A 21919-nucleotide genomic window follows, 5' to 3' on the forward strand; every position below is an offset into this window, starting at 1 on the left:
AGAGCCCAGAGAAGCCCAAACTAGGAAACCAGAAATTCCCAGCAAATCCAACCATCGAGGAAAAGAACTAGTAACCTTTAAGGAACCTCCTTCTGGTCTCTTCTATGTGTGACTGTCCTTCCCCCTCGATGGTGGCATATACCTATTACTCTGCATGCTCCTTCTTCCTCATTTGTTAATGCATCTGTGAAAATTTTAACACGAACATCACTGCGAAGAATTGCATGGTTTTTCATCTTACGGATGTGCTGGCTCTATGTTCAATACTCAATACAATCATCATTCCGATGGTTTCTGGCGTGGAACCTTAGAAGCAGTTGCGTGTGGGGTGCCTGGGTGGCTCAGTCGCCTGAGCGTCTGACTCTTGATTTCTGCTCAGGTCGTGACCTCGTGGTGTGGGACGGAGCTCTGAGTTGGGCTCCGCACTGACAGCGTGGAGGGTCACGCTGAGAGGTTCTCTCTCTCCCTCTCTCTGCCCCTCCTCCTCCCTCAAAATACATAAACTTAAAAAAAAAAAAGCAGCAGTCCTGTGTGGAACATCCACTGAACTAAATATTTGCACACGAGCACGACGCTTGCCGCGGGAATTCTTGGAAGTAGATTGTTTTGTCAAAGGTTATTCAAAATATTAAGGCTTTTGATACTCACCGCCGAACTGTCATCCAGAAAAGTTCTACCCATCCACGCTCCCGCCAGAATGGAACGAGGACCCTAGAAACCTTATATTTTCTTAGGACTTGTGACAAGCGTGATTTACAGAGGCAGGTGTCTGCCCCCTTAAATGGGACTAAAAGAATTTATCTTGGTTGGAGTGAAACCCACAGTGTGTTTTCAGGAAGCGGCCCAAGGTAATTCAGGTCTGACTCAGGTCTGACCATATCCTTGTTGACACTGAGCTCTGAACTGTTTGTGGGATTTTTTTTTCCAGCGATTATCTCCCTCTCAGACTGATTTTGTTTGCGCCCTCTCTTCCTGGCAGACCATCCTCCACCCCCAATGCATCTGATAACACGATATTCAACCATTTAATTCAATTTTTTTCTCGCGATTGTTTAGCACTGAAACTGAAGGCAATTAATCCTCACAACGTGTGTTTATTTTGATAATTAGGCCGCTCTCAAGTGACTCTGTCTTGGCAGTGGGGGCCCCTGGCACCTTAATCTTTGGCTGGGAAGTTCGAGGCCCACCCACACTTGGCCTTGGGATGGCCTTAGCCCAGCCTCTGAGGCCCACTGGGTGGTTTTTCTCGTTCTCTTATTAAGAAAGCAGCAGGATCCCTGGAGCCCACCCAGAAAATGTAACTGCAGCAGGAAATGACATGTCACAGTGGACGCCCAGCCAAGGGAACTTTCTGAAGTTCATGCCCAGGTCTGTGGGAAGGCTCACTCCCTTCTGTGATGAGATGCAGTTTCACTGGTGTTCACTTGGGGCCAGCGGTGGTCAAACACTTTCACACCTTCCCTTCCCTTCTCCTCAGTAAGACCTACAGGTCCTGATGGATCGGACTTGCCCGAAGACCTTTCAGAAGTGACTTCCAAGGGTCAACACCCTCAAGATAAGACACCAGATTAGCCTTGGTTGAACCAGTATGCAGCGGGATCTTACTTTTGGAAGACGGTCTCACAGCTGGCTTAGTCACCAGCCTTCTGTGTCTTCCCTTTTATTTCACAGTTTACTTTCATTTCAAAGTATTACTTTGTTAGGGCTGCTATAACAAGTACCACAGCTGGGAGCTTGCACAACAGAAATCTATCTCCTCTCAGTTCTGGAGGCTGGGAGTCCAAGATGGCGGCAGGGTCGATTCCTTCCAAGGCCTCTCTCGTTGGCTTGCAGATGGCCGTCTTCTCCTTTTGTCCACACACACGGTCTTCCTCGGTGTGTGTCTGTGTCCTAACTTCCTCATCTTATAAGGACACAAGTTATATTGGGTTAGCACCCACATGACCTTAATTTAACTTCAACATTTCTTTAAAAACCCTCTCTTCGGGGTGACTCGGTCGGTTAAGCTTCTGATTCTTGATTTTGGACCCAGTCATAGTCTCATGGTTCCTGGGAGCCCCTTGTCAGGTTCTGTGCTGACAATGCGGAGCCTGTTTGGGGATTGTGTCTCTCCCTCTCTTTGCCTCCCTCTGTCTCTTTCTCTCTCAAAAATAAATAAATAAAAGTAAAAAAAAAAAAAAAAAAAAAAGACCCTCTCTTCAAATCTGGTTGCATTCTGAGGTACTGAGGGTTAGGACTCCAGCATATGAATTTTAGGGGCACACAATTCAGCCCACGGCAGCCTTCACGATGGCCTCCAGTCATCTTCACCTCCTGGGACTCACACCCCTTTGTGTTCTCTCCTCTCACAATGAATCAGAGGTGGTTTGTGGGGCCCATATGGTACGGCGGAGGTGACAGCGTGTGGCTTCCATCTGTTTCTCTGTATCACTTGCTCTGGGAGAAGCCACCTGACACATCACAGGACACTCAAGAGACCCACGGGAGGAGAATAAAGGCCTCCCACCCACAACCGCACCAACCCGCCCACCATACAAGCGATCCACGTTGGAAGCCCAGCCTTCGGTGACCGCAGCCCCAGCCGGCCACCCATCTGCCACCTCACCAGAACCCAGGAGACCCTAAGCAACAGCCACCCAACCTAACTACCCCAGAATTCCTGCCCCACAGAAACTTTAACAAAAATAAATGTTTGTTTTTATTTCAAGCCATTAAATTTGGGAGGTATTCTGCTACATTGAAACAGAAAACTAACACATGTTTTGATACTTAAAAGGGGGTTGCTGGGGTAATAAGAAATTCCTAAAAATGTGGGCGTGGCTTTGGAACTGGACTTTGGGCATAAATTGGGAAGACATCGAGGAAAGTGTTGATGAAGGTCTAAGGCCTTGAAGAGCCTTCCAGCATCTGTAACCTCTGCACCCTGAGGCCAAGTGCATCTCAGAGTAGAATTTCCCAACTTCAGAAATGAATGGGCACAGGTGTGCTGGATATTTCCCTTGGGACCCCGGGCTGCCCCCCAGCCATTAATTTTGGCATTGGGTACGCCTCCCTTCACCCTACTGTGCCATACAAATAGAATTTTCTGTCACTGTGGAGAAAAGGCTGGGGAGACCTGTTCAAGGCCAGGGTGTGGTGTGTGACCAATGACTCTCTATGGCCTCGCCTGCCTGATACATTCCAGATGGGACCAGCTTAGGGCACTGAACACAGAACGGAGGCTTTGTTTGACTTCTTCCAGGCATGGGCTCAGAGCCTTTGCTGAGCCCAGGCGTGAGCATGTTTATGTCCTTGGGAACGTCCAGTACGAGCTCAGGTCCCACTAAAGCATCCCCTGAGGATGCTCATGGGAGCGTGATGGCGTCACGACATGGGGTCTGAGGTCATGTGCAGACGCCCTGACTTCCACCAGGGGTGTCCTCGTCCCCGCCGCCATGAAGCCCCTTCCTTCTGAACCTATCTGACGTGTAACGTTCACAGAATCGAAAAAGCAACCAGCTGCACATAACAAACCCAAACTCAAGTCCAGAAAAAAATATACCGTGGGGTGGGACAGCAGAAAAGCATGTAAATGATCCACATCTCTACTCTGTTACGTAAAAGTTTATGAAAAAAAATGAAGGGTCCCACCACCAAAAAGAAAAAAAGAAAGAAAAGAATAAAGGCGAGAGTGACAGTGGGCAAAGTGCAAATACAAGAATCACAAAAACATGGGAAACTTTCAAAGTCATTAATATTCAAAGAAAGGCAGACCCAAAGGACCATTTTATAGCCATTAAATTGGAACCACGAAGAACTATCACACACACCCCTGCCAGAGTCATAAGGTAGCCCGGAGTTACACATTGCTGTTTAGGCATTTAACTTGATAAAAAAAGGTTTTGGAAAAGAGTTCTGGTGATACATATAAAGCATTGTCAACATACCCACGCCCCCTTTTAGTATAAAACTTCTGGGAATTCATCCCAAGGAAATAATCCAGAGGAAAGAGAAAGCTACAAGCCCAAGGTTGTTATACATCACTCACAATATTCGAAAATGAGAAGCAGTAAAATAAGCCAGCCCCTAGGGAATGGTTAATCAATGATCTGTATCCCTTTTAGAAGATATGAGGAAAGGACTGGCATTGTTAGGATTTTGGTGGCCGCATGGAAGAACACCCATGATGTGAAGTGAAATTTCAGAGCAGAATCAAATGCGTCTGTTCTAGAATCGCCAATACGTAAAAACTGTTCTGTGCTCCCACACCAGGACTTGGAAGAGACCCTGCAAAGGAAAAAGCTGCTCATTTGATGGGTAACATCTGTGGCTGAACTGTTTTCTTATTTCTCTCTCCCTCTCTCTGAGAGAGAGAGGGAGTGTGTGAGCTGGGGAAAGGGACTGAGGGAGAGAGAGAATCTTAAGCAGGCTCCACACACCTAGTGTGGAGCCCCACGTAGGGCTCGATCTCACAGCTGGGAGCTCAAGACCTGAGCTGAAATCAACAGTCAGGCGCTCAACCCACTGAGCCACCCAGGCGCCCCCGAACCATTTTCTTATTTCTGTTAAATGTAACTTATGGCACTGGTGCAAGAAAGTAACAATGATCGTAGCAATCATCTTCCAGAAGGACCTGGAAATGCCCTCCCTCGGTATTTAAGTGCCACATCAGCTGCGTTTCCTGACGTCACTGAGGTCCGGCTAGCCTCCACCGCGCATGCTCCCGGGGAGGCCCCGAGGCCGGAGCTTACGGGGTTCCACAAGAGGAAAGGTGCGCACATCACCTTCCAGAGGCCGCAGGCAGGCCTGACCACCCGGGCCTAGACCTGTCATCCTGCAGAGCTCATGCCAGGCCCCGGGGTTGAGAAGAAACGGTCCTTTCCCCTTCTTCAAAGCCATGTTGCTGAGCTCCAAGTACTAACTGGGAACTTAGAACACAGATCCCGCTGGCAGCCTGTGGACCGGATGTGGCCTGTAGGCATGTTTTCTTTGGCTCAATCACTGTTTGAAAAGTTGGAACATTTCACATTACAAAAAAAAAAAAAAAAAGGCCGTATTTCCAGCAACTCATGAGGGTTTGGAAGCCGTGACGACACTAGACCCACCTTCTGGGCCGGCAACCATGAACCTGCGGGAGCTCTGGGTGGGCGCCTCACTTAGGACAGGCTCGGATTCATTCACGCATGCCAAGAGTCACCTGAGCACCTGCTCCGTGCCAGGCACTGCTCTAGCTGCTGGGAATCCTGCAGGAAGCAGACAGACACCATCTCTACGGTGCTTCCTTTCCCCAGGGAAACAGGCCACAGACCTGTATGCGATGGTTCCCACATTATGAAGACAAACACGGGACCGCGCAGACAAGAGGCCATGCTGGTGGGGAGCCCCAGGAGACCTGTCTCAGAAGGACATTTGACTTGATCCCTGAAGGATGAGACGGGGCCAGCTACACAAAGATGTGGGGTGAGAACGTTCCAGGCCAAAGGAAGAGCTTGTGCACAGGCCCCAGCCTATGAATGAGTGTGCCGAATGGCCCACAGTTCATTCGTTCATTCATCCATTCTCCCCACAGCTGGGAGAATGGATTTATTCTAATTACAGTGGACAAAGCGTTGGGCTTTAAGGGGTGGGAGGGTATGGTGATCTGATTTATTTTAATGATATCTCTTCGGCTGCTAAGTGAAGAAAGGGCCAAGGGAGGGGAAGGAATCAGGGAGGAGAGGGGGCCGAGACACCAGTCAGGAGGTGGTCCGGATGGTCCAGGCGAGAGATGCCCAGAAGCAGGGAGCAAAGTGGCCGGATGAGAGACCCTCAGCGCAGGAGAGCCGAGGACGTGCGGACGGAGTCAGTGGGAGGCAGGGTGTCAAAAGGTGTGCTTTCGAAAGTGGGTGATATCAGGCGGGCCTGGGCGGCTCGGTTGGTTAAGCGTCTGACTTCGGCTCAGGTCATGATCTCACGGTTCATGAGTTTGAGCCCCGAGTCAGGCTCTGTGCTGACGGTGCGGAGCCTGCTTGGGATTTTCTCTCTCCACCCCTCCTCCACTTGGGCGTGCTCTCCCTCCTCCCTCTCAAAATAAATAAATAAACTTAAAAAAAAAAAGTGGGTGATATCAAGGCGTTTACACAAGAGGATAAATGGATGGTCTGGTGGAGGGGGGATCATGCCAAGTGCAGTTTATAATCCTCCCGTGTGGCTTTCCTGGGCCAAGAAGTGAACAGCTTCTCAGCGTTCAGCTAAAGGGAGAAAACACATCGGCACGGGCAGCCAGGGTCTGCCCTTTAGCGCTGACCTGACGGGAGGGAATAGTCCAGGTTTCCATGTGAGCCCTCATAGGGCCTTTTGTGTCCCCTGGGAGCCTCTTCCCACCGCAGAGCACAGGCCCAGACGGTCTCCGGGGCTTGGCAGTGGTTCACGAATGCGGCAAACAGTTTGATCTTCAACCTCACGTGTAGTCAACGGGCAAGGGACAGAAGCCCTTGCCCATGAGGGGTGGGAGGGCACAGAGGAAGGATGAGCCCGTGGCTTTTGCACGTGTGACTTTGCCAGGGCTCAAACCTTCTCAAACTGAACCGCTAAGTGAGGGGCCCGGTCGTGCATTCACGGACCTTTCCTGTATCAACAAGGGTTATTCATGGCATTAGGACAGCTGGTTGACCTGAGGATGCCTCGACGTCTCTATGGGAACCTGTCTTTTAGCCATGATGTCTGCTAACATTTTCTTTGGCTGATTACTTGATGAAGAAGGATGAGGGTCCCTTTGGTGCAGAAGTAGGTCAGATCACCAAGGCTCCCGTATCCAGCCAAGGAGACAGGATCATTTCAGGATGTTCAGAAGAACAGCCATCAGACTGGCCTTTGGGAAGGATGCCTCTGGCCATCTGGGCAGAAAAGCAGGCTGGGAGTAGGGAGATGGCACAATGACCAGCGCCCAGACCTGACACAGTAGCGGGGGCCAGGGCAGAGGGGCTGGAGACGTTCTGAACACATGCGGGTGTTATACGAGAGGGACGCTGGAGTGTCAGGAACTCACAGGTCGCTCCCTGGGGTGTGGGGTGGGCCGAGGGGCGTGCAGTGACATACGAGGGAAAGCCACCCTCACAAAGACCTTTCTGCCCCACTTGGCAGCCAAGCCTATTAAACGGGAGTCCCCTCCCCCAGACCTGGTCAAGAGCAGCTAGATGCCAGCTCTGCCCCTTCAAAAGACCCTCTGCCGTCCTCAACAGAAGGGCCTTCCTTCCCAGAACACCGGGCTGGGGGGCTTTGGTGGCCCGTGTCCCTCCTGAACGGCTTCTTTGCTCTCTCTTCTCGTCTTGCCCGAGAACTTGCCTGTGCACTGGAGTCACGTCACGCTCTCTCTTTTCAGATCCAAGATAATTGGTTTGAATTTCTTTTTAAAATTAACATTTCGGGGCGCCTGGGTGGCTCAGTCGGTTGAGCAGCCGACTTCGGCTCAGGTCATGATCTCACAGTCTGTGAGTTCGAGCCCCGCATCGGGCTCCGTGCTGACAGCTCAGAGCCTGGAGCCTGTTTCGGATTCTGTGTCTCCCTCTCTCTCTGACCCTCCCCTGTTCATGCTCTGTCTCTCTCTGTCTCAAAAATAAATAAACGTTAAAAAAAAAATTGAAAAAAAAATTAACGTTTCATTTCACATGTGATCCATGAAGAAATCGTAGCGATTTAATACATTTCAGAGCTCATTTTACTTTTGATGAATAAAGTGCAACTCTGTGCGCCGGTTCCCAGTGGGGCCCGTTCTCTCTGGTAACACAGCGGGTAAAGATCAGGCCACTTCCCCACCACAGACTGGCATGCGTGAGGGTTAATTCTGTGTCTCAACTTGACTAGGCCATGGTGCCCTGCTGTTTGGTCAAACACGGGGGTAGACTACTGTGAAGACACTTTTAAGATAGGACTGACATTGAACTTAGTGGATTTTGTGTAAAGCAGATTACCCTTCCTCATGTGGGTGGGCCTCAACCAATCAGTTGAAGGCCTGCTTTTTCTCTGGGCTGCAGCATAGAAAATCTGCCCGTTTCCAGCCTGCCATCCTGCAAAATTCAGACTCAAGATTGAACACCAACTCTTATCTGAGTTCCCAGACTGCCGACCTGCCCTGCAGGTGTCAGACTGACCATATTCCACCACTGTGCGAGCCGATTCCTTAAAATCAATCTCTCTTTCCAGATACAGGTCTATATGTCCCGTTAGTTCTGGAGAGCACTGACTAATCGTAACCTCAGGTGACTCTGACGGCTCCCCAGGTTCACTCCCTCTCCTCCTTCAAGTCTCTGCTCAGCACGACCTTGTGAGACCATGCCTCTCTGTGGTACACCCCAGCCTTCCCTGTCCACCCCCACCCCCCACCCACCGAATGTGCCCTTCCCCTCGGCACTTGTGTGCACCTGAAATACAACACACATCGTTCGTTCTCTCATTACCTCTTGGTCCACTGCTGGAAGGTCAGTGCCACGTGAACCCTGTGTTGGTCACCGATGACTCCCCCACACCTAGAACGGGGCCCTGCATACAGTCGGCGCTCAGTACCTACTCGGTGTGAAGCAACTACACAACGGACAGATTTGGGAATGTGGGTCAGAAGGAGGTGGGACCACGTGGGTGGTTCCTCCCTGCCCTTGACTTTCCCTCTAATCCAGGGACCAGCCCCTGCCAGGCTTCCTTCCTTGGGGAGTCAGGGCCCTAATCCACTCAGCACCCTAACGATAGCCACATAGTAACACATACCAGGGGCGCCTGGGTGGCTCATCGGTTAAGCGTCAGACTCTTGGTTTGGGCTCAGGTCATGATCTCATGGTTCATGGGTTTGAGCCCTCCACTGGGCTCTGTGCTGGCAGCTGTGAGCCTGCTTGGGATTCTCTCTCTCTCTCTCTCTCTCTCTCTGCCCCTCCCCACCTCAAAATAAATAAATAAACCTAAAAAAACCACACACACGTACCAAACGGGGGGAGCCGCTCTGCTTCTGAGAAGCAGATGTCTGGCTCCTGGGTCCTCCTGCCGTAGCTCGCAGAGTAGATGTTGAGAAACTTCGATGGGTGACAGTGCAGCTTCAGCTCTTGGTTTTCACACACGGTTTTGTTTTTTAGTTCATCTGAAGCAGAAACAAAGATCAGCGACACCATCAGCTTCCCCCAGAAGGACTCAGGGAGCCCTACGCGAGCCCTCAGGGGCTGTACGCTGAGAAGGACAGTGGGAACAGCCCCTCCAGCCCATGGCATCTATGACCCTGAGAAACAGCGCCCTCTGCAGGAAGAGAGTGGGAATGACAGGTGCACAAGGAGGAGATTGGGGGGTGGGGGTAGTGACGGCAGGCAGGGAAGGCAGGACTTTCTGGCTTGGGTTTGCGGATGGGGGGCCTGGCCGGAAAGGATGTTTCTCTCCCTCTCTCTCCACCTGAGGTCACATATTCCTTAATTGAAGGGAGCCTTTCCTCAAATGCGGGCTTGGAGCTGCACAGGTAAAGACCGGGGATCGCCTGATTGAGGATTAAACCTCTGGAGACAGCCCGCTGACACCTCACCACCGGACCTCCTAATGTTCTAGCACACACCCCCATTTATATATTTAAAAAGAAAAATGATACAAAAGCGAGTTATTTCCTTGGGTAGAATACAGGAAAAAACAGGGCATGTGAAGAGTCCTTCTTCAGGGCAGTATGAAGATCTCGGTCCAGGAGCACCTGCGGCTCGGGCCGCGGTTGCGTGCTACCTTCCGACTCCCTGCACCAGGTCACAAATTCCCAAAGAATTTAGGAAAAGGTCTGTGTGTTTGTTTAATCCGCATGCCACTGTAAAATTTTCTTCTGCAATGTCACACAGCGTTGACACTGTAAATGCATTGCTGATGAAAATACAGTTTATTGTTTTTTCTTAAAGAATGTACTGGAGGGTTGCCTGGGTGGCTCAGTCGGTTGAGCGTCCGACTTCAGCGCAGGTCATGATCTCGCGGTCCGTGGGTTCGAGCCCTGCATCCGGGTCTGTGCTGACAGCTCAGAGCCTGGAGCCTGCTTTAGATTCTGTGTCTCCCTCTCTCTCTGCCCCTCCCCTGCTCATGCTCTGTCTATCTCTGTCTCTCAAAAATGAATACACATTAAAAAAAAAAAGAAGGTACTGGAAAAGCATTCGATTAATAAAAAAAAAAAAAAGAGTCTCATAATGATTTGATTTTTAAAAGCAGTAACAGTTAACCTGCCAGACACAAAGAACCACAGAGTGTATGATTCTATTTTTTTGAGATATCCAGAAAAGGCAAAGCGAAGAGACAGAATGTGGGTTAGCGGCTCCCTGAGGCTGAGGGTTGGGGACAAAGGGAAATGACAATACACGGACACAGGACATTTTTTGAGATGATGGAAATGTTCTAGAGCTGGGTTATGGTGACGGTTACATGACTCAGTACAGTTACTGAAAATCACTGAATTGCACTTAAAACCGATGACCTTTATGCTACGCAAATTATATTTCAATAAAGATATTTCAAAAATAATAATAGCTAAATTTATTGAGCACTTCCTTGAATTAAGCCCTGTTCTAAGATCTTTAAATGTATCGGTGAATTTTTTTTTTAAGTAGGTTTCATGCCCAGTGCACAGCCCCATGTGGGCTTGAACTCAATGATCCTGAGATCAAGACTTAAGCTGAGATCAGTCATGAGATCAAGACCTAAGCTGAGATCAAGAGTTAGATGCTTAACTGACTGAGCCACCCAGATGTCCCTAAATGGATCAATCAAGTTCATACTCAAAATAGCCCTTCTGGGAACCACCTCTTCATATCCTTGGCATGTTGTGTTTTGGATTTTTAGACACTGTAGCAGTGATTCATATAGTCTGGATGCTAACCTTCCTCTTTTACGTGTTATAAATATCTTTTCCTAGCCTGCCACTTATCTTAAACTTTGCAAAAGCAAAGCAAAGCAAAACACAAAGGGGACTACGGCCATTTATTTGCACATGTGGTTCTCTTCTCCCTACCTCCCCAATGTTTCCTAAAGAAAAAAATCATTCTATTACCCTCGTTCTAGATTTGTTTTTACTTTGAAATGTCAACTGCAGCGCAAACAGGAACATTTTTCAGCCAAACAAGCCAAGAGGAGCTAAATTACAGGAGCTAATGAAGGCTGTTTGGGGTGGGGAGGAAGAACATACTGAGAAGAAGGAAAACTAGCCCCCCACGATGACCCCCCATGACCACCCCTCCTATGACCATCTCCCAAGACCATCTATGGCCATCCACCCATGACCACTACCACTGTGACCATTCCCCATAACCATTCCCCATGATTGCCCCCCCATGACCATCCTCCATGGCCATTCCCCATGACCACCTTCCACAACCACCCCCATGATCACCCCCCCCCCCGTGACCATCCCCCCCAGCTCCCACTTTCACTTCTCTGACTCAGTCATGTTTTTGGATTGGAGGTGCAGGCCATGCCCAGATCCCTCATAGATCTCAAGTTAAAGTTTTCCAAACTGTGACTTAAGGCCTATTCTATTCATGAAATCAATTTAGCAAATCGTGACCAGCAATTTTAAAAAAAACAAAGAGTTTAGAAAACATCAAAGCACCTCACTGCAAAAAAGGATAAACACTGTTTTATAATTTTTAAAAATCCTTTCAGTTGTGTGTATGTTATGCCGGGCCAAAATGTAAAATGTTTTCCTTACCCTGCATTGTAATCAAACCAATCTGAAAGCCCCCACTGAAGCCTTACGGGAAGGCGTAACTTCTACACCAGAGAAGCAGCAGTGAGGAAAGCTTCAGGATCTCAAGATACCGTCAGCTCTGGTGCTGCTTAAACCTGACACTGGTCTTTTTTTTTTTTTTAATGTTTATTTATTTTTGAGAGAGAGACAGACAAACAGAGCATGAGCCGGGGAGGGGCAGAGAGGGAGACAGAATCGGAAGCACGTTCCAGGCTCTGAGCTGTCAGCACAGAGCCTGATGTGGGGCTCGAACCCACAAACCATGAGATCATGACCTGAGCTGAAGTTGGACATTGATCGACCGAGCCACCCAGGCACCCCGGCCTTATGCTGTTCTTTAATCCGTGCTGAGGGGAACACTCAAGATGAGTGAAAGGCGTGAAGCAGAAACCAGGTTACAGATGCTCACCAAATCCCCGTACGGCCTAGTAACACACAAGGAACTATCAGAGGAGGGAAGGTTCTGGGGTGACCAAGCAGTATGTAGAATGCCCTTCACCCACTCATTGGAATCTTAATACAACAAGTTTGAACCTAAAGCCAAGAAGCTTTGTTTTCTTTTTCTGAACAAAAAGAACACTGAGTCTGACCCTGACATCGAGGGTTTGATTTTGGTGAGTCATATCCGCACTGGTATGAGTTTTTCAGTGCTTTTTATGAGTAAACGCTAAATCCCACCAACACCGAAATATTGCCTGACTTCAAAGGCCCAGAATGAACGATGGCCTTTGATGCAGAACAGGGGGCATATGGGTAGACGCACCAAAAAGAGCTCAAGCAAGCACCCTTCCAACGGGGAGAAGGCTGAAAAATGTCAAGAATGCCTTCCAGTGGCAGAGCTCGCCAGAAAGGATGAAAACCAAGCCTGATCTCAGCAAACTGGAAGCTTTTCTTTTTAACAGGACTGGCTCCTTTCTTTCTTTCTTTTTCTTTCTTTCTTTCTTTCTTTCTTTCTTTCTTTCTTTCTTTCTTTCTTTCCTTTTCTTTCTTTTCTTTTTTCTTTCTCTTTTTTTCTTTCTTCCTTCTTTTTTTTCTTTCTCTTTCTCCTTTCTTTCTCTTTTTCTTTCTTTCTCTCTTTTTCTTTCTTTCTTTATCAGAATTTTTAAAAATTAGAAAGGACTTTTTAAGGCCTGTCAAGAAGTGCATTTATTAGCCATCATCTCTCTGATGTATTAAGGCCCATTCATTAAAGGAGGCCTCGATGCTGGCCAAACTCACGCAGAGTAAAACAACACCTCCATGTAAGGCCTCCAGTGATCCTGTCCTCAGATTATGGGCAAACCATCTCTCGGAACGGAGAGGCCTGTGAGTGTCACCTTACATACGTGGGGTTACTGCTGTGTGATGATGTGTCACTTGGTTCCTTAAGAATGTACTAATTCGCTGTCGCCTAAGAGTGACATTTCTGGGCCCTAAACGCAGTGGAGCCACTAACAAAATCTCTCCTTTTCTTAGAGAAAGAGAATTTGTGTTAGAGCTGGGTGAGACTGCTCAGTGGTCTCAGATTAGAAAAGGCATACGCAGCCTTCCCAGTGGGTTTGGACAGGGAGGGTGACAGGAGCCCGGGGAAGTGGGAAAACCAGAACAACAGTAACAAAGTCCCCTTCCTGATTCTGCAAACTAGGGGGCTCTGTTTGTCCTCTTTAAAAAAAAATAATGTTTATTTATTTTTGAGAGAGAGAGAGAGAGAGAGAGACTGCAAGCAGGGGAAGGGCACAAAGAGAGGGAGACACAGAATTTGAAGCAGGCTCCAGGCTGTGAGCTGTCAGTACAGAGCCCGACGCAGGGCTTGAACTCAGGAGCCACGAGATCATGACCTGAGCTGAAGTCGGACGCTTAACCGACTGAGCCACCCAGGTGCCCCGCTGTGAGTCCTCTTTAATAACACAGATACACATGTGCATATCAGCAGTGGCCTTCCACAGAAGGGCAGAGAGGGTGATCTGCCAGAATGAGAATGTGTTACTACTGATGTTAGTTACAAGGCCATGCGGGGTGATATTGACATGCAGACAGATACTTATTCACTTTTACCGCGTTTTTAAAATTCTCTACGGTATACCCTGCTCATGCCTGCACCCAGGGCAGACTCCCCTCAGCCCCCCAACATCTGGGTATCACTGCCTTTCGGTCAGTCACATCTTCAGCAAGAATGACCTTAATCTGCCTCCTGGAATAACAGCTACCAATTACTGAGCACAAGTGCACAACAGCGTACTTTTACACACTCTGCCACAGTGTGGAAGGCGCACTGTCTTCACTCTACCGTTGGGTCACGGAGCCGACCCTGGGAGTTTCCCTATGCTATCCAAGGTCACGCAGCAGCCACACAGCAAACAGGGTTATGAACCCAGAACTGCCAAAATCCAAAGCCTCACGGAAACCAAGATTCTCTGCAAGGATGAGATTTAAGGAGGTGAAGCGGGGTGCCTGCTTGAGAAAAGAAGGCTCTTTCTACTGAGGTTTGCTGGTAAAATAGCTCTTCCACCATCCACAGGCAAGCCCTGATTTATAGCATTTGCCCATCTCCCTGGTGTAAATACTCCCGTTGTGGCAGATTTCACTGCACTCAGGCAGAGCTGGGAAGAAATGCCCACAGTCGGCTCTCACGATGAGGGCTGGCTCCCCGGGCCCCTGGCTGCAGCAGTGGGGGTGCCTTCTGAGGATCAGTGTCAGTGTCACGCTCGCGCTGGCATCAGAAACAGAGAAGAGCCGCCGGGGTGAGAGGGTTGCAGAAACAGAGGCTGGAGGGGGTAGGAACGACCTCTCTTCTGCCTTCCTCTCACAGTGGTGACAGGGACCGCCTCCCAGCCTGCAGGGCCTCAGGTCACCAATGTCTACATTACCCAAGGTGCTCTGGTCTGAAGGATCATGTTCCTGTTAAATTCGAGTTGAAATTCTGATGCCCAACTTGATGGTACTAGGGGGTGGGTCTTTGGGAGGGGCTTAGATCATGAGGATGGAGTCCCCATGCATGGGATTAGGGCCCTGAAGGAAAGATACCCTAGAGAGATTCCTTGCCCCTTCTGCCAAGTGTGGTTACAGCAAAAAGACAGCCATTTGTGAAGCAGCGGGCCCTCGGCAGGTGCCAAAGCTGCCATCCCCTTGATCTCGGTCTTCCCAGCCTCCAGAACTACAAGAAATAAACTCCTGTTGACTATAAGCCACCCAGTTGATGGCATTTTGTTAGAGCAGCTCAAACAGCCTAAGATACAGGGCTGTGCCCCACATCTGTTATACATGAGGCAACCAGAGGGGACGTGAAAACCCCAGCCACGCGTCCTCCCTGCTTAATGCCCCTCACAAAAAAGGAAGCCACCCCCTTCCTTGCCCATCAGGTCCCGGGGATCCTGCTCCAACTCCCCATCCGGTGCTCCTGCTGGCTCCCCAGAGCCCCCTGCTCCCTCCGGCCACAGCCTTCCATATGAAGTGCTCCTTCTGTGCCCGACCCCTAGTCTGCAGTCCCCAGCCCCATCACTAGCCAGGAAAGCCTTCCTTGCACCCCTGCCAGGCTCAATTCCCCCTGAGCTCCTGGCACAGTACCAAGAGAGTAGGGCTCTCCTGAGATGTATTCTGGACAGATACGATCTTTCTGGAGAAAGCTGATATTTGCTAGAACCTAAAAGGCAAGAAGGAAGCAGCTATGCGAGGTGAATGCTTGCTGGATGAAAGAACGTGGAAGCTCTCCAAGCTGGAGCCGCCATCCAAGAAAGTTCTGCAAAACAGGAGTTGCCTTCATATGCCAACACCTGGCCCCACACCTGTGCACGGTAGGTGCTTCAGCAGTGTTTTGCTGAAATGACATGAGCAATCAGACCTTATCACTGGCCACAGTAATAAGGCTGTGGCCTGGCACGATGTAGTCGAGGTTCGGCCACTTCCACAGGAGCCTTTTTACGTCTTTTACGGGTTGGTCTTTTGCAACTTCGCATTATGAAAAATTTCCAAGAATATCACAGGAGACAGGCATATTCTTACTGCGCAGATCCTTCAACCGTTAACATTTTGAACACGCTTTAAAATGAGTTGCCTTTGGGGTGCCTGGGTGGCTCCGTCAGTTGAGTGTCTGACTCTTGATTTCGGCTCAGGTCACGATCCCAGGGTCGTGAGATCAAGCCCTACGTCAGGCTTTATGCTGGCAGCTCAGAGCCTGCTTGGGATTCTCTGTCTCCCTCTCTCTCCGCCCCTCCCCTACTCATGCTCTCTCTCTCTCTCTCAAAATATATAAACTTAAAAAAAAAAAAAAGGGTTGTCGTTTCCACCATGGAAGGAGGACAGCATTTTTTGAGATTTAGCCATGGGAAGGACACTACTAAGAACACAGAGATGTAGACGGGATCTTCCTGAGTGAGACAGGAGGTGACGAGGATTCCTGGGGAGGGTTTGGCTGGTCTGCAAAGTTCGGGCCTGTGTGTGGGTGTTTGCGATCATGTGCACGTGTGAGTATGTGTGTGACAGTGCATGTGTGTGTGATAGCACGTACGGGGGGGGGATTGTATGCATGTATGAGTGACTATGTGCAATGTGAGCGTGCAGTCGTGGGTATGCGTGCAAATGAGTGTGTGCATGTGAGTGTGAATGTGTGTTTGAACACACAGCATGGGGGGAAGAGCCATAGGGGCCGTTCTGAGGCATCTGGGCCCCAGCAAGGAAAGGGTTTAAGACAGAAGGCTGGGTATTTGCTGGAAGGTTCCAGTGCTTTCTCTGCAAATGTGCACTTGAAACTGCTACACATGTATGAGCTAAAGCTTCACCCGCCTCCGGCACCTAGTCTGCCACTGTCTTGGGGGGGGATGCTGGGAACCAGAGGCAGAAACCAAGAGAGAACAAAATGCAGAAAATAAAACCAACGCGTTGGGGTGACAGTGCAGAATTTTTAAAGTGATCATGCCTTCCTATCATCGTTTGGTTAAATATTGTTGCTATAACTTTGCTTTCTTTTCAGCAGGTTATTTCGGGGTCGCCAGGAGCCTCTAATGCGGCAGTTACCCATGGGTTCTCTCAAGCAGGCTCTCCACACCTGCACGTGTGACCTCCTCGCTGAAAGGCAGTTACTTGTGGTCTTTAACGGGTTAATCACAAAACTGATGTGCGTTACATGTGGCACAAGTCAACTGAGAAAAGTGCGAGAATCTGAGTAAGAAAGGCTGCTCCAGCCAGAATCTCCTCCTCTTTCTTTCCCCTTAGGGAAAGACACTGTGTGCGGAGCCCCTGCTGTAGGTGAAAGCGGAAGAAGCAAGTTCAGAAAGATCTAGAACCAGGGGCTCCAGCAGCAAATGTGCCCCCCGGCCCTCTCGAGAGAACAACACACAGCCCAGCGGCTGATGGTGAGCTTCCTTTGAGTAAGGAAAACCCAGTTCCCCATTTTGGGGAAAGGCAACTTCAGCCTCTTGCCACCCCTGATACCTTTAACATGGGTACAACTGGGTTTTACATATTACGAAGGATTTAAAAACAATTTTTTTTAATGTTTATTTATTTTTGAGAGACAGACACACAAAGCACAAGCAGGGGAGGGGCAGAGAGAGAGGGAGACACAGAATCGGAAGCAGGCTCCAGGCTCTGAGCTGTCAGCACAGAGCCCCACATGGGGCTCAAACCCATGGACCACGAGATCATGACCTGAGCTGAAGTCGGACACTTAACTGACTGAGCCCCCCAGGCGCCCCTACGAAGGATGTTTTGAATTCAAGGATTTGAAGAATGCACATGGATATATGGCTGCACACACACGTGCACACACACACCACAAAAGAATAGGTAGGACATCTCTATTAACAAGTTTCCAAGTTGGACAAACACCCACTGGCGGAGAATTTCCAACAGGGGTGTGAATAAAACAGGAAATCCACACCCCAAACACACTGTCCCCCCCGCCTCCACCCCAGAAGTTACTTACTAGGCTGGCATTTAAAGGAGACCAGGAGGTATTTACTGCTTCCTGGACAAAGGTCAGGTCCAAAAACACGGCTATTGACCAGGAGATGGCAGGCACGCTGGTTCTGGCATTCATCCAGCACCTTCTAAAATGAGGGGGGTAGAAAAGGGATAGGCTTGAAAACCGCACACGGTGTCTGTGAGACCCCACACCCGGGCTGCTCTGGGCTCTGACAAGGAAAGGACACCTGTCTGCTTGGCCTGGGGGCCACACAAAGAACCTTCGAGCTGCTATGAACTGTGTCTGAGACCGCACACCTGTGCATTGACCAGGTCAGCTGCCTGTCTCCCTGTCTGTCCCAGAGCAAGAAACCCGACCCTATGGCGCCAGGCCCCCACCAGAAGCCCAGCCTCCAGTCTTCCTCGAGTGGAAGTGTTGCCGATGGTTTTGACCGAAGTGCTGCATCATGGAGGCTTCGGGAAACACGAGCGAGACCCGAGGACCTCAGAGCGTGGGCCAGACGGGACGTGGAGGTCCCTTCCGGAAGGCGTCCCCCTGGCTGCAGAGCTGAGAGAGCCCTGTGAGGACCAGGAATCACGGCCGTCGCTCTACGTCCTTAGAAACGGCCGAGCACAGACCACAGAGAACTCAGCATTTGGGGGAGGCCTTGGGAGACCCAACCCAAAACAGGCCAAACAATAAACATTAGAAAGCTGATTCTTCCCACCCTTGCCAACCTGGAGGGCACAGGGCCTACTTGTTCCCCAGGGGGTAATTTTCCTCGTTGGAAAACTCAGGCCTTCTGTTGCTCATTTGGCTCCAAAGTTCTCCTTCAAATCTCTCTTTCCCTCATTTTTTTCCCAGACAGTGCACACTCCTTTGTGAATGAATCTGTTCCGTGCAAAAGCCCATGAATCGCCCTGTGGAGGGTCACAAAGGGGCCTCACTGCCGTGCTTCCTGTCTCCAAACACAACAGGCGCTGCCTGTAACACACAGGTCTTACACTTAGCGTCCGCTAACAGGATACCCAGCACACTATACGTTTCCCAAGAATCTACTCACTACTGTTGGACTCAATTTACCTCAGCTTCACGAGCCTGTCCGAATCGCCACGCTCTCATAGTAGATTATGGAATATCTCCATGAAGGCTGCTGGCCTTACCAGGCATCCCCTGTCACCTCAGGGGCCTGGCAGAGGTGGTATGAAATCTGGAAAAACGCCCAGGGACCCCCCCCCCCCCCCCCGCAGAGGACGGGACACATCCTCATGGCTGAGGGTCACCGTGCAATGACTCAGCCCTTGTGTGGCTCCACGTGATACAACCACAGAGTGGGACCCGAGGCGGGGCTGTTCCCAAAGGGGGTTAACAGCTGAGAGATGCGTGGGGCGGGGGGATTTCCTGTCGGCATTCAGTCACGGGCCAGACCAGCTGAGGTGCCCCTGGGTGGACATCGACACCTGTTCTCTCCAGCCTTAGGTGACCTCACTCTGTGGAGGAGGAAGCACTTTGCCTCAGTTCCCAAACGCGGCCCAAAAGACACAAAATAAAGGATCTCTTGCCTTCTGGATGAAAGAGCAGTGCACGGGGGATGTTTCTGGCAAACAAACCTTCTGAACAACAATTGGAGTCGTGTTCACAAATGCTAACTTGTCTGCCTGGCTCTGGAAACGCCCGCTTCCCTCAGGCCTGCCTGGCAGAGCCAGGCACCATATTGGAGAGCGAGGGTGGTGCCCATTCTTTGCAGCTCCAAGGTGCCAGGGGTTCATATTTCCACAAAGCAGGGCACCCATCCTATGGCACCGGCCAGTGTTCTTTTTATGCACCTAGGAGAGCGGCAGCCGGCCTGGGGGGCCGGGAAGGGTGGGCAGGGCAGTTGGGGTAAGGACTGGGGGCAGGCCAACCGGGATACAGCTCCTGGAGTGGCACCCCAGGGACAGGACTGGGGGCTGGGTGGGGCACCCACAGGAAATAGCTGCTGGTCTCCAGAAGCAACAGGTGGCCTCTCCTCGGGGGGTGTGGAAGCCATGTCCAGGGATTTCACTCAAACACATCCTTTTGGCTACTCGGCTGGTATCTTTACCCATCACATGGCCATTCTAGATACTAAGACGCTTGGAATGGAAGCAGTAAGTGGTGTAAGAAATAGAAAAATCCTTATGTTATCACATGAGTTTGGCTTCTCCTCTTTGGACCTCAGAGAGAGCTACACGGCATGAACACCAATTCCATCAGTCCTTAGTCTTCCTAGAAAATTTATCTTTCCTCCCCATTTCCTGCGGCTGAAAAACAGTCGAAGAGCCATGAATAGTCTAAAATCACCACTGAAATACTAGTCTTGACCTCTTCCTATACCAAATCTTTTGCTAATCCCAACCCTCCCCCCCAAAAGAAAGTCTTAGCTGCCCCCTCCCCAAATTCCTGGTACTATATGACAGAAAAGCAAATCAGCAGAGGCTGCCCAAAGAAGCTCGAAACAAGAATAATGTCATTATCTACAACTGGAGAAGAAAACCATTTTTTTTTTAAAGACCATGATTGCTATTTCCCTTCCTCGAGAGCATTCTCTGAGAAGTTGGTCAGGATCTCGACTGTCTGCCTCACACAGCCCCCCGTGGTTTCCACTAAAGGAGTCACGTTCCCTCTCTACTGGGGTATCGACGGGACAGGTGGTCCTGGAGGGTGAAGGCCAGCACGACTGTACTTTGCTTTACGGCAGTGAGGGGTACGTCTCTGAATAAATTCGTAAGGAAAGCGTATTAAGGGAGCTCCCCAGCAGGCAGGAATCCCATTTAGTCTTGTTTGGTGAAGAACCTTTTCCAGAAGCAAATAATAGCTCACTTGTGAAACCGGTGATTTGTATAAGTTGGGGTTTTCGTGGATCAGGTTTGCTTTGAGCAAACTATATAATCACAAGCATATATACAGAGAGAGAGAGAGAGAGAGAGAGAGAGAGAGAAGGAGAGAGAGAGGACCATTTTATCATCCTAAAACATCTACGAAAGATAATACCTGCAGTGTTGTGGGTGCCACGCAGGTTAAGCTGTCTTCCCTCTGGGAGGCAGGCTGCTGGGTGCTACACATTTGGTAATCTTGCCCATAGAAGGCCGACTGGACACTTATCGTAGAATGCCGAGGGCACTGTAGATTCAAATGGTCCCCATCGCAGGCATAGGCGGTGTGGTTCTGCAGGAGTTTGGTTAGGTAACCTGGAAAATATTCAGCTGGGTTACAAGAGGCCCAGGAACTCACCACTCCTTCACAGATGTCCAAGCAAGAGGACCTCAGCTCCCCAGGGGAAGGGCTGGTCAGTCCGGAAGACGCCGGGTGGAGCTCCCCTAGCGGCTGCCGTGGAGAAGACCCCAAACGAGGCTGGTAGCTGAGACTAATGGAGCCAGGTGCCAGTTTTCCCATCCGGGTTGTAAACTTTGGTCTGGAGTGGCCCATGGGAAGGCTGGGAGGGCTCTTTCCCTTTGGGATTGGCCAAGGGCCAAGAAATCCTGAAGCATCTCCATAAAACGGGAAAAAATTCCAAGTGGGGGTCCCTTGGGCATGTAGTTGCCTGTCCCTGGAGAGATTCGGGCTCCGTGATTTCCCACTTGCTAGGCCAGGCCTTCCTGGAGCGAGGGGATGCCATTTTATTTCGGGGTAACCACTCCTGGGCCCTGGACAGGAAAGCAGGGCAGCCTATGTGGGGTAAGGGCCTGCTCTGGGGCCAGGGGAAAGGGAGGGATGGTGGGGCTCTGTTGCAGGTTGAACAATGTCCCACCTCAAATTCATGTTCACCAGGAACCTCAGATGTCACTTATTTGGAGACAGCCTCCTCGAAGATGTAATTAGTTAAGATAAGGCCATACTGGAGGAGGCTGGCCCTCGACTGGTGTGACTGGTGTCCTTATAAGAAGAGACAGAGGGAAGACAGCCTTGTAGAGACTGGAGTGATACATCCACAAATCAAGGAACCCCCAAGGATTGCCTGCAACCACCACAAGCTGGAAGAGGCAAGGAAAAGATTCTGCCTTAGAACCTTCAGAGGCACCAATGGCCCCATGACACCTTGACCTCCACCTTCCAGCCTCCAGAGGGAATGAATCTCTGCCATTTTCAGCCACCTCAGCCTCCGGTCATTTGTTACAGCAGCCCCAACAAACTCATACAGGCTCCGGGTCCCAGCCTCCCTGGCTCCTTCTCCAAGCAGACTGGAGGAGCCACGGGGCCCCGGGCTCTGAGGAGCTGTGTGCGTGACCTGGCAGGCGCGGGAGGCCTGGACCACTTCTCAGAAAGGAGGAAGGAAGCTTCATCTGAAATGTAGATTCCTTTCCTCCTTCTCACACCTCATGAGG

The 21919-nt window shown here is 50.2% G+C and overlaps 1 protein-coding gene across 4 annotated transcripts in view; it reads right to left on the reverse strand.

Annotated features, from left to right (window-relative positions):
* EVA1C (eva-1 homolog C) overlaps positions 1-21919 on the reverse strand; it is a 75768-nt gene that overhangs the window by 19515 nt on the left and 34334 nt on the right. For all 4 annotated transcript variants that reach the window (XM_053220634.1, XM_053220633.1, XM_027041714.2 and 1 more), the window contains 3 exons: positions 20589-20785; positions 17598-17721; positions 8930-9082 (listed from right to left, as the gene is read on the reverse strand). In XM_053220634.1, the coding sequence (XP_053076609.1) occupies positions 8930-9082; positions 17598-17721; positions 20589-20785 (474 nt within the window). The remainder of the gene's footprint in view (positions 1-8929; positions 9083-17597; positions 17722-20588; positions 20786-21919) is intronic.

This window comes from Acinonyx jubatus, chromosome C2, assembly GCF_027475565.1.
Source record: "Acinonyx jubatus isolate Ajub_Pintada_27869175 chromosome C2, VMU_Ajub_asm_v1.0, whole genome shotgun sequence".
NCBI lineage: Eukaryota > Metazoa > Chordata > Mammalia > Carnivora > Felidae > Acinonyx > Acinonyx jubatus.